The 16,731-nt window shown below is 40.5% G+C and overlaps 1 protein-coding gene and 1 long non-coding RNA gene across 4 annotated transcripts; both read left to right on the top strand.

The window, feature by feature from the left end:
- Nucleotides 1–222: 222 nt before the first annotated feature.
- LOC308409131 (alpha-2,8-sialyltransferase 8E-like) lies at nt 223–6,968 on the top strand (the record flags this gene model as incomplete). Its single annotated transcript, XM_080901687.1, has 5 exons — nt 223–236; nt 1,309–1,450; nt 3,699–3,811; nt 3,888–3,980; nt 4,059–6,968. The coding sequence occupies 5 exons, from the start codon at nt 223–225 to the stop codon at nt 4,534–4,536; spliced, it is 840 nt and encodes a 279-aa protein (XP_080757813.1). The 3' UTR covers nt 4,537–6,968.
- Nucleotides 6,969–11,456: 4,488 nt separating this feature from the next.
- LOC308406914 lies at nt 11,457–16,625 on the top strand. 3 transcript variants are annotated; one of them, XR_013973612.1, is made up of 4 exons: nt 11,457–12,378; nt 14,099–14,261; nt 14,590–14,914; nt 15,047–16,623. It is a non-coding gene; the product is annotated as an uncharacterized lncRNA (long non-coding RNA). The 3 variants fall into 3 exon arrangements; XR_013973613.1 differs by having other exon boundaries at nt 14,099–14,293; nt 14,693–14,914; nt 15,047–16,622; XR_013973611.1 differs by having other exon boundaries at nt 14,099–14,914; nt 15,047–16,625.
- The last annotated feature ends 106 nt before the right edge of the window (nt 16,626–16,731 follow it).

A 16,731-nucleotide genomic window follows, 5' to 3' on the forward strand; every position in this document is an offset into this window, starting at 1 on the left:
GTCCATCCCATGGGGAATGGGAGCAGTAACAAAGGTGTTGCGTTTATATTTTTGTTGAGTGTATATATATTAGCTGTATAATACCAGTAGGCCAGCTCTAATAGTAATTTGGTATGGCTTTGAGGGCCAAATGTAATTAGGCTGCGGGCCAAATTTGGCCCGCGGGCCAGAGTTTGACACCTATGCTCTAAAGATTGCAAATCTTTCCACTTAATACCAGAGATGGGCAGTAACGCGTAACGCGTTACTGTAATCTGATTACTTTTTTCAAGTAACGAGTAAAGTAAGGGATTACTATTGCAAAATCGGTAATTAGATTACCGTTACTTTCCCGTAGGAACGCTGCGTTACTGCGTTACTAAAACCGTGATTTTTTTTGCGAGAATGTCTCATGACAGTGACGTAAGCAAGTGCAACGTTGGTGACAGCAGCTGTGTGCAGATCAACAATGGATAATATATCGAGTGCGGGAGAGAGTATGAGCGTGCAGCGTTTAAAGTGTGGAAGTACTGACCTTACTTTGAGTTTGATTCCATAAAAAGTGACAAAAACATTAGCGTCCATCGTGCGTGGGAAGAAAACTTCTTTTTACAGCGAAAAAAACCCCTAAACTTCCGAGCAAGCACCGAGTAGCTACGACGTGATGGGAAACTCACAGAGACACTCGCGCGGATTCTTCAACTGACCGCAGCACACCTACACCAGGGTAACCCTCCGCATACCCTGCTCCTGCTTTACAGGTGAAAATAGAGCAAAAGGACCGCTGAGTCTTTGATTTTATTTATTTTCTGCTGTGTTTTACTTGCATCTGTTTGAAAGAGTGAGTGAAAACACAAAAAATATTTTATTTTATGTGCTGGAATGTGTAGAAAATAGGTTTAAATGTTAAACTAATTTATTCAAGTCAGAGAATGTTGCATATAATTAAATGTTTTGCTTGATGCATAAAGTTAAAAGATTAAAACTGATAAAACAAGTTAAAAAAAGAGACTTTTCCATTTGATTACATTTTGTATGATGGATTATGTAGAAAAAGTAGAATTGGGCTGAAAGATCTATCACTTTATCACCTCTTCAGGTTGTAAATCGTGTTTTTAAAAAGTAACTAAGTAACTAAGTAACTAAGTAATTAATTACTTTTGAAAATAAGTAATCAGTAAAGTAACGGGATTACTTTTTGGGGGGAGTAATCAGTAATTAGTTACTGATTACTTTTTTCAAGTAACTTGACCAACACTGCTTAATACTAAAGCTAACTTTATTTATTTATTTTTTGTCGGGTCCTATTTGTTTGTTTGTTTTTTCAAGATTACAGGTGAGAATTAATGGCGATGGATCCAACAATGCCATTGTCACTCAGGAAAACACTCCAGTGGGATCTAAGATTGTTTGTCACAGGGACAGAACCGTCATCCCTGTGACTCCAGAGCTTTTCAAGATCTTAATAAAAGTATGTTTTTCTTAAATTCTTAATTTTTTCTTCAGGTCTTCGTTATTCATCAAATGTTCCAACATTTGTTCCATGTTCCATGTGTTGAAATCACATGTTTAGTCACATTTTAAATCTTTGATAAACAGGGACCTTTACCCTTAATGGATTAAATCAAATATAATTCTTTAGTGTCTTCTGAAATTAGCTGCCTAGAGTACTTTTGCAGCAATTCATCTGTATTAATAACTTTGTGGATGCTCCTTGTTTCATCCTGAGTTCTGCCTCTTACACTCACTAGCTAATTTATAGAGCAGGCATCAGCTTAATTTTGAAATTTAGTTATCAGGCTGTGCGAAATGTAATACTGCTATAACTTTAATTAATTAATTGTAATACATTTTAATATTTGTAAATGGACTGATTCTTATATAGCGCTTTTCTACTCTCCCGGAGTACTCAAAGCACTGTATACAATATACCTCATTCACACCCACTCATGCAAGCACTTCTAAACGCAAGTGCACACAGCACATTCACACACAGTCACACTCTGATGAACGCATCGGAGGGAGATTTGGGGTTATTATCTTGCCCAAGGACACTTGACATTCAGACTGGGGAAGCTTAGGATCGAACCACCAAACTTCTGATTAGTAGCTGATCTGCTCTACCACCTGAGCCACAGCCACCTACAAATTTGTCAGTATATTAAAAAAATCCACCAAGGTCTTCAAGTCTAAGTTAATGATTTATTGGTTGAAAACTGACAACCCCCCCCAAAAAAAAAACAACAACAAAAAAACAAAAACAAAAACAAAAAAACATAACTTAGAATCAATGATTCCTATATTAGTGGTTTATATTGTCAATATATAGAGAGTACCATATAAAGATTTAAAAAGTCACATTCCTTGAAGGTCAATTGTATGGCCTGTATTTGTATAGCACTTTACTCAGTCCCTAAGGACCCCAAAGCGCTTTACACGTTCAGTCATCCACCCATTCACACACTCGTGATGGCAAGCTACATTGTAGCCACAGCCGCCCTGGGGCACACTGACAGAGGCGAGGCTGCCGGACACTGGCGCCCTCTGACCACCACCAGTAGGCAACAGGTGAAGTGTCTTACCCAAGGACACAACGACCGACACTGTCTGAGCCGGGGCTCGAACCGGCAACCTTCCGATTACAAGACGAACTGCCAACTCTTGAGCCTTGATCGCCCCATGTCAGGAATTATATGGGGTTTCACTAAGTTTCACATTAATTTGGACCTTTGACTCCTTCTTCAAGCTCAAATAAGGTCAAACTTGTATAAAGTGGCTTTTTTCTTGAAAACTAACTGCTTGTGTTTGCACTTGCAACATTTAGGAAGTGATATTGGTATATGGGGATTATAGTTTCCAAATATCATTTGACCTAACCTTTACATTTCACATCTGCTTCTCTTTCAAATTGACCTAAAATCTTTAACAGAACGAATGTAAAGAATTAGCTGACGTATTTAGAAATTTACTGTGGCACAATAATATTTAACAAGCTCAATTTATTATAAAGATATTTACATTACCAGTTTATTATCGATTTACCTACTCTTAAATAATGTTTGTGTAAAAATAAAATCCACATAAACATCTGTCATGTAATCCTAATCTAAGTTTTACTGCAGTACAAAACAAACAACAACAAAACTAATATATACAATATCCAGTACTATTCTGTTGAAAGTAAACACTGCCCAGAAGGTAGATTGCCTTGGTTTGTGGTGTCAGAGTGCTTCTTGTTTTATCTATCATTTTAAACTTCAACTTTCAAGTATGCCCTAGACTTATTGTCTCCTTCTATTCTAGGAGAGATTCACAAATACTGGGCCAAAGATTCATTTGGACCATAAAAGAGACTGATTTTCAAAACAGATTTTGATAACAGGGACCTCATGAATCCATTGTTTTCAATAACAAAAGGGTTTGCACAGTAACTAGAACTAACCACCGTATATGTAATATCACATATATAATGATATCATGAAAGATTTCAATTCCAAGTAACTGATAATCCAGTTCTAATGTTTTAAAGGCAATCAGATTAAACAGGTCTATACATTTCCCTAAAAGTTTTAACGTGATAACCTTATCACTGACCTCTTCCTACATGTTTGCCATCTTCCATTAAATTCAGTGAGCACTTTTCTTTCACACAAAGTACATTTCAAACTGTTTAAATTTTGCTCTTTTTGTAATTTATAATCTGTTGGTGTCAATTCCAGGAGAATCCTTTCTCAAAAAAGAGATGGGACACTTGTTCAGTTGTTGGGAGCAGTGGGATTCTGACAAACAGCGGCTGTGGAAAAATGATTGATTCAGCTGATTTTGTTATTAGGTAAGAAAGATGTCAAGAACAAAAATCATGATGAGGACTCTTCTCTCTTTAAGTAATATTTTGTTGTTTTTTTCAGGTGCAACCTTCCTCCTCTGGAAAATGAATTTAAGAGTGATGTTGGCATGAAGACTAACCTTGTGACAGCAAATCCAAGCATCTTAACAAAGAAGTGAGACAAGAGTGACTCTAACATTGAAGTGACCTGTTAGTTTTGTCTTGTTTCTTTAACTAATATATTAATTTGCAGGTATGGGTCACTGATGGCACATCGACGGGCGTTTGTAGACAGTCTCCACCAGTATGGCAACTCCCTGCTCCTCTTCCCTTGCTTCTCTTCTAGTGGTAGTCGTGCAGTGTGTCAGCGGGCTGTGTATGCCATTGAGGACATGGAAATTCCTGTCCAACCAATCTTCATAAACCCTCAGTACTTACAAAGTATGGAAAAATTCTGGAAATCTCAGGGGGTAAATGGACTTCGGCCTAGCACTGGAGCATATATGATTAGTCTGGCTTTGGAATTATGTGAAACTGTTCATCTTTATGGATTCTGGCCATTTAGTAATCATCCATATAAGCTCTTTCCCCTGACTAACCACTACTATGATAATGTACCCTATAATAGTAGAATCCATGCAATGCCAGATGAGTTTTACTACTGGGTGCAACTGCACAACAAGGGCATTCTCAAACTTCATCTTGAAGACTGTAAATCAGATCAGGCCTAGTTTATATGATGGAATAAAATAAAAAAAGAGGTACTCTTCCTTTGAAAGAGCCAAGAGCCTTCCTTTCCACTTCCTCCATGTAAAGGTTGGCTGTGTAGCAGGTTGAAAAAGCTACATGTTTATTTTTGTAAGAAAACCAATTACCCCTTTATTTTTTGTTTATTATTGTGACTTATTTTGACATTGTTATGTGTTGCCAGACCATGGTTATATTTCATTATGCTAGTAGATGGTGGTCTTGCACTGCTGTGGAACTACCAGAGACTCTAGCTATAGGCTCTGCGCATGCGCAGCTCAGAAATAAATGAGCTCCGGCCTGAGCAAGACGCTAACTTCGGTGTCCTCTCTATTAATCCACAGGTACTGACAAACAAACTTTTATGTTACCGAACTGGTTCTAAATGTCATGTAAGTTGAGTAACAACTGTTCGGCTATATTTTGAGATGAGAGTGATGATGTTGTTTTGTGGTATTTTGTTGTAATGAGTATTAGTGTATCATCGGCATAATGCTACGTAGCACTATAAGTATATGCTATGACAGTGGCAACCTGCGACTTCCGAAAATGTGTTGTAGTGTTTGTTTTAGTGTTAGCCAAGCAGTACTGAGTACATGTATTACGGGGAAAGCTTTTAGTTGGTGAAACAACGTTTGCAGTCGTCTGCCGCCATGTTGTGTTGCGTTCAGGGGACGCCATGTTCAAAAGTAATAGCGTATATGGCGCGAATGTGGGGAAAGGTTGTGTGAATGTGAGATGGGTTATTTTGGTATGTTGTTATGCTTTAGCCGCGAGTGTTTTGTTTAAGTTGTGAGTATGTAAAGTCATTTTGAATTAGTTTGTATTTATTTTGCTTTTGAGAGAATGCTTTTTGTAACTTTATTTTTGTTTATGAACTCTGTTATTTTATGGGAAGAATGCATGGTCTAGTGTGATTTGTATTGTGTATATGTGGAGAAATAAATGAGCTCCGGCCTGAGCAAGACGCTAACTTCGGTGTCCTCTCTATTAATCCACAGTTTGCTCATATTTGGCTACGCAGTGCTCTCTAGCCTGTGTGCCGCTTGCTGCCGGTCCAGATTCCCCTAGGTCTGGTGCCGGTAACAGCTGCAATAGGTGACATGGGGGAATTTGAAGTATGTTGTGGTAAGGCAGAGGTCTAACAGTGTGCAGATCTGATTGGGTGTGAAGTTGGTCCTGTCTTCCAAGGAGCTGTCTTCTTGTAGTCGTTTTCTGACAGTCTCCACAGCCTCCGTGGTGGCTATGCAAGTGAAGAGAGAGACTACATCAAAGGACACCATGGTTTCATCTGGATCCAGGGTAAGTTTCTGGACCTTGTCGGTGAAGTCGGTGGAGTTCTTGATGTGGTGTGGGGTGTTCCCCACGAGAGGTGCAAGGATGGTAGCAAGGTGTTTTGCAATGTTATAAGTGGCTGAGTTTATGCTACTGACTATGGGTCGGAGTGGGACATCTTCCTTGTGGATTTTAGGAAGTCCGTAAATGCAGGGTATGGTATCCCCTGGATAAAGGCGGTGATATGTAAGGCGGTCAATGATTTTTCAAGGTCCTGAAGGCAAGCTATAACTTTCTTTTTGTAGCTGCTTGTGGGGTCTCGTTTTAAGGCTTTGTAGGTATGGTTGTCACCGAGGAGAGTAGTAATCTTTGTGTGGTAATCTGTAATGTTTAGGACCACCGTTGTCGACATAGTGGACAGAATTCCCAACATTCTGGCATCCCACCCACAGGCCAACTGGCTCATCATCCACATCGGCACCAATGACATCCCCAAACAGCAATATGAGCTGCTGAGGCTTCAGCCTCCTTTGTCAGTCGCAGGTGAGTGCTTTTATCTCCGGGCCCACCCCCACCTGTGGCAGAGGGATAGGCCGTTTCAGCCGGCTGCTCAGCCTTAACACCTGGCTTTCCTCCGCCTGTGTCTCCCACGGTGTGGGTTTGGTGTCCTGCAAGTTTTAGATCTCACCCTGGGTCAACACACCCGAATCAAATGATTAGTTCATTACCAGGCCTCTGGAGACCTTCAAGACATGTTGAGGAGGTAGTTTAGCCATTTAAATCAGCTGTGTTGGATCAAGAACACATCTAAAACCTGCAGGACACCGACCCTCGAGACTGGAGTTCCCCCACCCCTGGTTTAGTGGGTGGCAATGGGAGCCATACTGGAATTCACCAGGAACAGTAACGGCACAAAAATAATCAGAAATACAGCAATTGCACCATATTGCTGCAGTACCTGCAGTAACTGAGATGCTACACTGGTCTGTTGTAGTAAAGAGAGAGTTGACAATTTACAGCTTGATCTGATCATTCAGTAAGGGCTCAGAGTAGAGACTTTAATCCTCCACATTGGAAAGTATTAATTTGAGGTGATTGAGAATCTGACCTGGATGTCTCCTGGGCACCTCCTACAGTAGGTGAGGAGTTTGGGGCGTGCCCTTCTGGCAATAGGTACTGGGGGCAGATCCAGGACACATTGAAGGTTTTATATCTCTGGTGTGGCTTGTTGTGTATTTATTTAGATTATTTTACTAACAGTGTTGTATGTTATTATTATTTTAATACAGCGTTGTTATGTTTGCAGCTATTGGACCTGCAGTAATCTAAATGTTCTTCGTTGAACAGGAAGTGATGCAGATGCAGTCTACAGCAGTGAGAACATATGAAGATGTCAGTGATGGACAAATAGCCAACAGACCAAATGGCACGAGAGGTATAGCCAGTGCTCGTTTCCAGTAAAAGTGGACCTATTCTGCTTTTCTTCTTCCCTGTCAAATGCTTTTCACTGTTAGATGTTCATATTAAGGTGGCTAAGGTGCCAATTAAAGATGTCAATGTATGCACCAGTAATTCCTAAGCGATTAAAACATCTGCAAAACAGGTCAGAGGATGAGGCACATAATGTACCAGTACAGTTTAAAGATAAAAGTGTAGAGCTGAAAAGGATCAGGACAGGTTCGCTTCAAACAATTTGACATGACCAATTGTTTGTTTTTTACAAAGGAAAAAAATCCTCTTCTTTGAATGCAGAATTTATTTTGACACCAGCCAGCTTCCCATCTTAATGTTTGAATTTGTGCTGAATTTAGGAAAACCAACCAAATAAAAACCAAACAATTTTGCATCAATATAGATAACTCACATAATAGTATGTACTCATACTAGCATACCTGAAACCTCATAGCTCACTACAGTCTACTAGACATCAATTTATTTTCAAAGCAACATGGAAAAAAGGGCAGCAAATCAATCTGTATAATCAATCTGTATAAAAAGTTGTTTCTGCAAAAGAGGGAAGCTGTACAGTTTTCACAGTTTCTCATTTTGAATGTATTACAGCTCTACAGTCTTATCCGATAAGAAGTAAAGTTTCTACCAGTCAATAGAGCACAGGTGCTACCCTTGAATTGTAATTTTTAAACCATGAAAGTGGCCCTTATGGGAAGCATTTTTAATGCTTCTTTCCTGTTTATGTCAGGGGGGCAGATACGAGGCCTGTGTTTCCTTTTGTTTTCATTTGATGTAAGTTAGATCATTATATGTGAGAATGTTTTTGTTTGCTATTTCGGCCATGCTCACCCTGACGTTTTGTTATGGACTGCAGATTCTTCGGAACATGGGAATCATGTTAAGCTCAGGTTTCTCTAAAGCTGGGAAATATCCAGCAAATATGTCCCTTTGTGGTCCATGCTATGGCTGTGTGGGCCAATATGGGTGTCACACTAGTGTAGACTACCTACACTAAGCAAGGAGGGGGGCCAACAATAAGGGTCAATGTGGGCCTGCGATGTACCCACAGTATGCCCACACTCTGGGTTTGGGCTGTCCATACGGGCCCCACCTGGACTCCACAGTGTGCGTCCTAGGTGTTAGGCAGAGTAGAGCTGGTTTTCCTCATCAAAAGGAGTCATTTGAGGTAGTTCGGCCATCTGAATAGGATGCATCCTGGGTGAGGTGTTTCAAGCATGTTCTACTGGGAGGAGGCTTCGGTGCAGACCCAGTGATCAAGTGATCAAGGAAATCTACACTTTTCTGCTTAGACCGCTCTCCCTAGAGGACCTGAACCCAGATAAGTGGCAGAAAATAATGGATTGGAGTTTTTGATTAAACTCCAAAGGTTGTTATCATGTGTCCCGTTCTTTGAACTGTGTGTTTGTGTTCAGGCTTTAAACGACTGACAGATATCCTCTACTCTAAGGTGCAGTAGTCCACCAGTCCAACTGCCGCAATCCAGCTGCTTGTCTCTAACTGACTCCCCCAACACCTCAGACCAGAGGACATCATAATGTTCAAAAGTATATTTTATTTATATCCCTGTGTTAATTACAATAAACGCAACCAAAAAAAAAAAAAAAAAAAAACCCTACATATTACTTAAAGGCACAACCACACACTTATTTAAAAGACAAATACAAACTTACAGTTGTTTGTCCTCGGTGATCAATGTTACTTGTATGTCGTTCATATTTGTCTGATCCTGCTCTTATTCCCACAGTAGAGATTGTGCTTAGTAAAAAACAAAAAAAAAAAAAATCAATATTTTTTCTTGTGTGGTTCTGTGGGTTTCAACAAAGTTTCAGATGAAAAATGTAAGTTGTTTTGTTTTGATTGTGGCTAACCGCTACACTTCTCTCTTCAGTGCAGGAAATAAAGAATTAACTTCTTAAACCGCAACCTCAGACTAAGAACAGCATGAAAACCCTTGAGTGGCTGCAAACTGCGCAGAAAGCCTTAGTATATGACTTATGTGTTTAAAGCTGTGTGTAAAGCCCAAGCTGGAAATGAGTCCCATTTAAAGTTTGCTGCCTTCTATTTCTTAAAACTGGGTCTTACAGCATAGCAGCTACTTTATAAATGGCAACAGTTTAATCTCTTTAACATCACTACTATTGTCACTATAAAATGTGATACTTACCTGGTTCTTCATAAATAATGCAAATTACCCATCCATGTTCTTCCACTTATCCAATCACAGTTGAGCTTGACTCCATCCTCAACCCGAAAAGGCCCCACAAGCTCATCTTTGATGATACCAGCCCAAACCAGTACTCCACCTCCACCTTGCTGGCGTCTGAGTCGGACTGGAGCTCTCTGCCCTTTACCAATCCAGCCACGGGCCCATCCATCTGGCCCATCAAGACTCACTCTCATTTCATCAGTCCATAAAACCTTAGAAAAACCAGTCTTGAGGTATTTCTTAGCCCAGTCTTGACGTTTCAGCTTGTGTGTCTTGTTCAGTGGTGGTCGTCTTTCAGCCTTTCTTACCTTGGCCATGTCTCTGAGTATTGCACAATGTTAGATTATAATATTATTTTATGCCATGTTAGACCCCTAATTAAAGATTGTGAATTATTATGTAGTTCTAGTTTGCATTATTCTCCTGAATTAGAAGAAGCTGATAACTATTGCATTAGTTAAACTGATTTGCATTACATTAAACTGCTGATTTATTGTGAATGAATGATGTTGTTTTATGATGCATTATACTGCTGAGTTATAAGAAGTACTGTTCGCAGAAAGTCATCGCCTTATTTGTCTGATTAGAAGAGAACAGACTATACTGGAGTTTTCTGCCCCATCTCAGCAGGAGCAGATAAACAGGGAGCCAAGGTCGTAGCTTAGGCGCCGTGTGAGAGAAAAGCATGTGAATGTTTAGGCTTTTATGATAAGGTGGGGGCACCAAAGGCTATAAAAGTTTGATCAATGCTCCACCATTTTGAGATCTGAGGCTGTCTGCATACAGTGTCCATCTCCCACGCGTGTGATCATTAAAACCATCGTTTGACTCAACCCGGCCGGACCAGTGTTGTTATTGTGGTTTTTCCTCTTGTATCCATCCCCAATTTTGAACTCGTAACAACACCTTGTGCTTTTGGGCACTCCAGTGATGTTGCAGCTCTGAAATATGGGCAAACTGGTGGCAAGTGGCATCTTGGCAGCTGCACGCTTGACTTTTCTCAGTTCATGGGCAGTTATTTTGCGCCTTGGTTTTTCCACACGCTTCTTGCGACCCTGTTGACTATTTTGAATGAAACGCTTGATTGGTCGATGATCACGCTTCAGAAGCTTTGCAATTTTGAGACTGCTGCATCCCTCTGCAAGATATCTCACAATTTTTGACTTTTCTGAGCCTGTCAAGTCCTTCTTTTGACCCATTTTGCCAAAGGAAAGGACGTTGCCTTATAATTATGCACACCTGATATAGGGTGTTGATGTCATTAGACCACACCCCTTCTCATTACAGAGATGCACATCACCTAATATGCTTAATTGGTAGTAGGCTTTGGAGCCTATACAGCTTGGAGTAAGACAACATGCATGAAGAGGATGATGTGGACAAAATACTCATTTGCCTAATAATTCTGCACTTCCTGTAGATTAAGTGCAAGAGTTGTTAGGTGTGGATAATTAGATTATAGTTTATTGCAATAGCAAGTTGTGCCTTGTTCTCACATAGCAAGTGGAGAGTGATATATGAAATGATGGGATGGAAGGAAGAAGAGAAGCAAAGAGTGATTCACAGGCAGAGCCTAAATTATTTCTCACAGTTTTTTGTTGCCTTATGGTTCCAAGCTCTGTCACCAATCTTTGCATTTTGTTATCATCTCATGACACTTGTTTAATCAGCTACCATCTCTCCTATGGACTTTTTAATGTCTACATTCTCAGATCAACACAGCCCTGCCCTTCCTATATTAGATTCTTGATGAATGTGTGTTGTTGTTATTCAGCCTGGTTCAATGTGCCCCTTTTTAACTTTGAGTTCAGTTCGCTTTGTTTCAACTGTTTATCCATCCAAGCACAACAATTCTTTGGAAGGAGAAATGAAAACATTCTTTTCTTTTTATGCATATTTTTGGAGTAATGGTTATTAGTAATTGGATCAATAGTTTATTTTTACTTTTTTTTACTTTTTTTTTTTGCTATTCGTGCATGAATTAGGTAACATTATAATAAAAACACACTACGTTTTCTTGGCTATGCAGAGATAATTGTATATTTATGTATGAAGAAAGGCCTATTTAACTGCAAGCGTGCCTTAAACCTATAATGTAATAAACCTGAATGCGCTTAAATTTTTTAAAATTTCCAAATTCAGACAAAATTGAGGTTGCAGTATTTGTCCCTAAAAATCCCAGAAATGTGGGCCGGGTCCTCAGAAGATCGGGTAGGCCGGAAGTAAACGGCCGTGAAATTGGATGGTCTAGCCTTCTGATTAGCGTCACCGCTGTCTCGGTGGAGTTTAATAAACTCAGCCGTCTGCTCCTTGCTGTCTAAAATATAACAGGACACTGGAGTAAACTCTCGGCCATCTCACACTTCTGTTTAATCAGTTTTCTGTTTGACGTTTAGTCAGCTGTGTAAAAACCAAGGAGGAACCCACCCGGGGGATTAATAAAGTCTTATTTTATCTAATCTAATCTAATAACTTTAATCTCAGCCAAACCGATTTACTCACGAACAAACAAAACACTGAAAAAAGCCCAACAATAACATTTTTAGGTTGTCTAAGTGACTTATATATTACGTTTGTCACGGCCGGGCGGGTTACACACAGTAATTCGGCGTGCCCGTGTGGCGTGCTGGCTAGACCCAAGCGCGGCGAAGGCTAGCGGTGGGTTTGGAGCAGGCACGCAGTTATTCTAGTAACGATCAGTGCACGAAGCGTGGCTTCGGAACGGTCGTTACCGACAGAGAGCGAGCGGAGCCGGGAAGAGAAAAAGGATTGAAGGGATACTCACTCACGGTTGCTGAATCAGGCGGAGACTGACGTCGGCAGAGTTTCGGAGCTCCTGACACGAAGAGAATGATGTCTGAGTGGCGAACAGGTGGGTGGCGTCTCTCTTTTAACCCCGGCCCCGTGATCAGCTGATCACAGCTGATCACCGGATGACAACGTTTAACCCGAGCAGCGAAAGTCCGCGGTGATCTGAAAATGATGTGCCGGGAGTTGTGCCATTCTCGGCCGCATCAGTAACCCTCGAGCTCCCGGCTAGCTATCGAGCTGGTGGGTAGCAGACATCTCCGAAAACGTCGAAGCACTTTAGCAAAGATGCGATATCTTGATAAACCGAGCAGATATTTGATGTTTACACAGCTACTTTCTCGCCTGAAAATATGTTAAAAGTTTATTTTGTGACCCAGAAAGATTAATAAGAGTAATTTTAAAACTTAGTAGCGGCCGCCATTAGCCGGAAACTGGAGCTTGGCTGGGCCGCGCTATGAATTCTGGGATATGGTGGGCCACGAAGGACACACCCGACCCATCCTTCAAATTCGGAAAAAGGAGCACGCATTTGTCGGCTGCATTCGGAGGGGTCTACGAATTTGGACAGCCTTCGGCGCGTCGCTGTGACGTAATCGGTCTACAAATGCGGCCTCAGGAGAATGCAGCCCATGAATTTGGACACGACAATGGTGTCCAACCAGATATTTACAGAACTGAATGGGGTACACCATCCATCTTTTTCTCCCAGCAGTGTCCCCGAGATGTCCTGTGAGGCTCACAGGCCAGATGAGATGATGACATCCCTTCAATTTGTAACATTTTAACGGTTTTAATTTCTGAAACAAAGGCTCAGCATATGGTGAAAATGCCAAAACAATGCACTGTTAATCTGGTGGAATCACTTGTAAGCACCAAGTATTAGCAGTAGATGGCAGCAGTCTTTAAAAATGATTTCTGTCCATTTAAACAAATGAAATATGCTTTGTAACACTGCCACATTCTTATTGAACAGCAAACTGCACAGACAAGTTCAGCATGAACATTTACATTATTTGATCACTTCTGACTTCCAATTATAAAGTATTTCAGTCCAAACATTCACTTCTCTAATTCAGCTGTTTAAAATTTATTTACATTCAAAGCAGTTGTTTCAAGGTCAGAAAAAATCAAATACAACAACTTTCAAAATCAGAGTACACACATTAAATTCCACAAAGACCACATTAAAGACCACTTACTAGCTGATAAATGAAACTGTTATAACACTCTTTAGTGTCTGAGTTGATTCCCTTGGAGATCTTTGATCTCTGCCAGAAATCAAAGGGTCTTAAACTCAAGTATAATTGACACAACTTTGTGTACACTCAGACTTAGGCTGTAATATGCTGTGTTTATCTCGTCACTTGGTTTGGCCCATGTAATTATACTGCAACGTGAGGATCAGTTTGTGTGGTTTAAAAAAGTTTGATCTTACAAAGAGTTGCTGAACCAGAAGATAAAACAAACACATTCTCTGTTTGTGATACTGTAATGTACAGGATACGTAATCGCAATACTCAGAATCTGTTAATGACTTCATCAGTATACACAAGTATCACAATACTGTCATCTTCACTGTGATGTTTCCACATTTGTTTTGTCCTTCAAGAAAGAAAAAAATAATTCTGGCCGAATTTTATAATAATGCCATTCAGATAATCTTGCAGTGCTGAATGACAAAACTGAGAAGTGAAAACAGCAGGAGACTCACATTTCAAACCTTCTGCAGTTCAACTGGAAGCTGGTATGAACCATCATTCTGTTGTTTACATTTTCTGTAGATCAAAAAACCACCAACAACAACAAGAAGCACAGCACAAACAGACAGACCAGATATCAGTCCAACAGACCCATCCTTCTTCCCTCCATCCTTCTTCCCTCCAGCCTCCTTCCCTCCATCCTCCTTCCCTCCATCCTCTGTGTCTCCTCCTGTCTGACCTGCAGGTGAGAAACAGGTGTGAGGTGTCAGCTGTCAGGTCAACCCAGCATTCCTGCACGGCGTGTAACAGACACACTGATCCACCATGTCCATCTCATGGATTTGCCTCTCCAAAGTGTGAAATGTACATGGATGCAGAACCAGCAGAGGGAGATATATTATTTCAAGCCAACATGAAAACAGAAACAGACATTATTAAAACATTTACCTGCATGTACAAATTAGTTGCCTACCTTCATCGTTTGTGGCAAAGAAGGAGCCTGGAATGTATTTTATATCTTCCTCTGTCACTAGCGACTTATTGGCTTTAAATATATTATCTCCTCCTTCCAGTACTACAGCTCCTGCATCCGTGTCAGTTTTATGCAAAGTGTGAAATGGACCCAGTGGAGCGACGTGTCTATTAAATGCTTTGCTGTGATATTGGGTTTGTCAGGTAGGTGATGAGTGAAGAACAGAACAGAATCCATTTCCTCTTCAAACTGCTGTCAGACATTATCTACTGCACTCTGATCACATCACTCAGACCAGCTGCTTTCTACAAAGTCTCATCAACAACATCTTTAGAAACAAACATCAACAACCAGGAAGCAGCTTCACCTCTGATCACACACACACTCAACTCTACTCACTCACCTGGAGGATCAACAACACTCAAGTAAATAATGTTGAGCTCCCACGAGTGTATTTCTCCCATTAAGACTCGACGCTCGTATGTTCCACTATCAGCAGTTGTCACATTGTTCAGAATCAAAGACACGTCTCCGTCCTTCATCTGTCTGTCCTGCAGATCCACCCGGTTCTTAAAAGATGGATGCTGGTCGTCTGGAGCAAACTGACCATCCCGGTACACAACAACATGCTGTGTCCCCAGATCAGCTCTGCTCCACTCAAGAATTATGAAGTTGTTGTTTGAAGCTCGACATGGCAGAGTGACGCTCTGTCCAGACTCGGCTGTGATGATTTTTGGGTCTGAAAGAGAAACTAAGAGAGCAGCGAGGTTAAAGGAATCAAATACACAATGCAGCCTTGCATTAGTAATGGTGTAACATAGCAGCCTATGTTGTTTTCTTTCTGCTAAGTATTATTCTTACTTATAATGGTAAAGAATTTGTCTGAACATTTCTTTCCTGCCCTGTTTTTTTTTCTACTCTGATTATTGGCTGAGTCTTTACCATTCTGGCTATTGTTCAATCCATTCGAATGGTAGTCTTCCACTTTCTTCCATGTCTCTCTGGTTTGGCTTTCCATTTTAAAGCATTGGCGATCATTTTAGCTGAGCAGCCTATCATTTTCTGCACTTCTTTACATGTTTTCCCCTCTCCAATTAACGTTTTGATTAAAGCATGCTGTTCTTCTGAACAATGTCTGGCACAACCTGTCTTTCTCAGGTTTTCAGAGAGAAAACAAGCTAGCTTGCCTTAGCCGACAGCTTCGAATTCAACAATTTTGTATATGGGCAACCACAAACTACCAGGTTCAGTTTGTTGTACGATTTTGTCAGAATGGATTTCTGATTTTTGATATGCAATGTCTATATATCAACCCAACACAGTACAGAAAAGAAAGCATCCCTGCCATTATATCTCAAGTCTCTGCATGCTGCTTTTTCTGTAGCTACAGTACAGCGCTTAACAAAGACCTTTGTAGCTGTATACATACAACTGTATATGTATATGACTCCTAAAACTACATGTTCAGTGTAAGTATTTGCCTCCTCCCTGATTTCTTACTTTTGGCATGTTTGTCAAACCTATCCAACCCTTCTCGGCCTTGTGTAGAAAAGTTATATAAGTTCCACCCTTGTTAAATCCTAATTTAATCCTTAATGTATGCTCAATCATCCAGGAAATCCCAAAAGTTGATTTTGTTTAACTGGAAGTAACATTTTCAGTGAAGGAAACTTGATCAGAATGAACTTTTGGAACTGTGATTAACCACCAGGCCTGACCGCTGCCAGACCTGTTGAATCAAGAAATCCATTAAATAGATCCTGTCTGACAAAGTGAAGTTGGCTAAGGTTTTGGGACTCCGTTGAACCACGGGCCATTTTCCACAAATATATATATATATAAAAAAAAAAAATCAGGAAGGGGGCAAATACTTTTTCATTGCACTCTAACACTGACACACAAGTTGACTTGGCTGATGGAGATCAGGTGCATGTCAGCCTCCCCTGACACCACACCCTGAAACCACTGCTCTACTATATATATCCCTTGTTGCAGTATGTACATGTGTGTATATATGTGTCTGTCAATGACTTAGGCAGAAATAAAAAGCGGGACTTTCTTTGTCTTTCGTTGCAAACAATATCACTCTACAACTCTGATTATCCTACCAGCTAACAACATCCCAGCAGCCAGCTCAACAGCTATTTTATTATTTTATTGTACCTGTCCCTCACTTGTTGTTCTGTTGATGCTGTTTTGACTTTGTACAACTCAGATACTGTAGGCCATTCTGAACTACCTT

This window comes from Rhamphochromis sp. 'chilingali' (assembly GCF_963969265.1).
Source record: "Rhamphochromis sp. 'chilingali' genome assembly, chromosome: 1".
NCBI lineage: Eukaryota > Metazoa > Chordata > Actinopteri > Cichliformes > Cichlidae > Rhamphochromis > Rhamphochromis sp. 'chilingali'.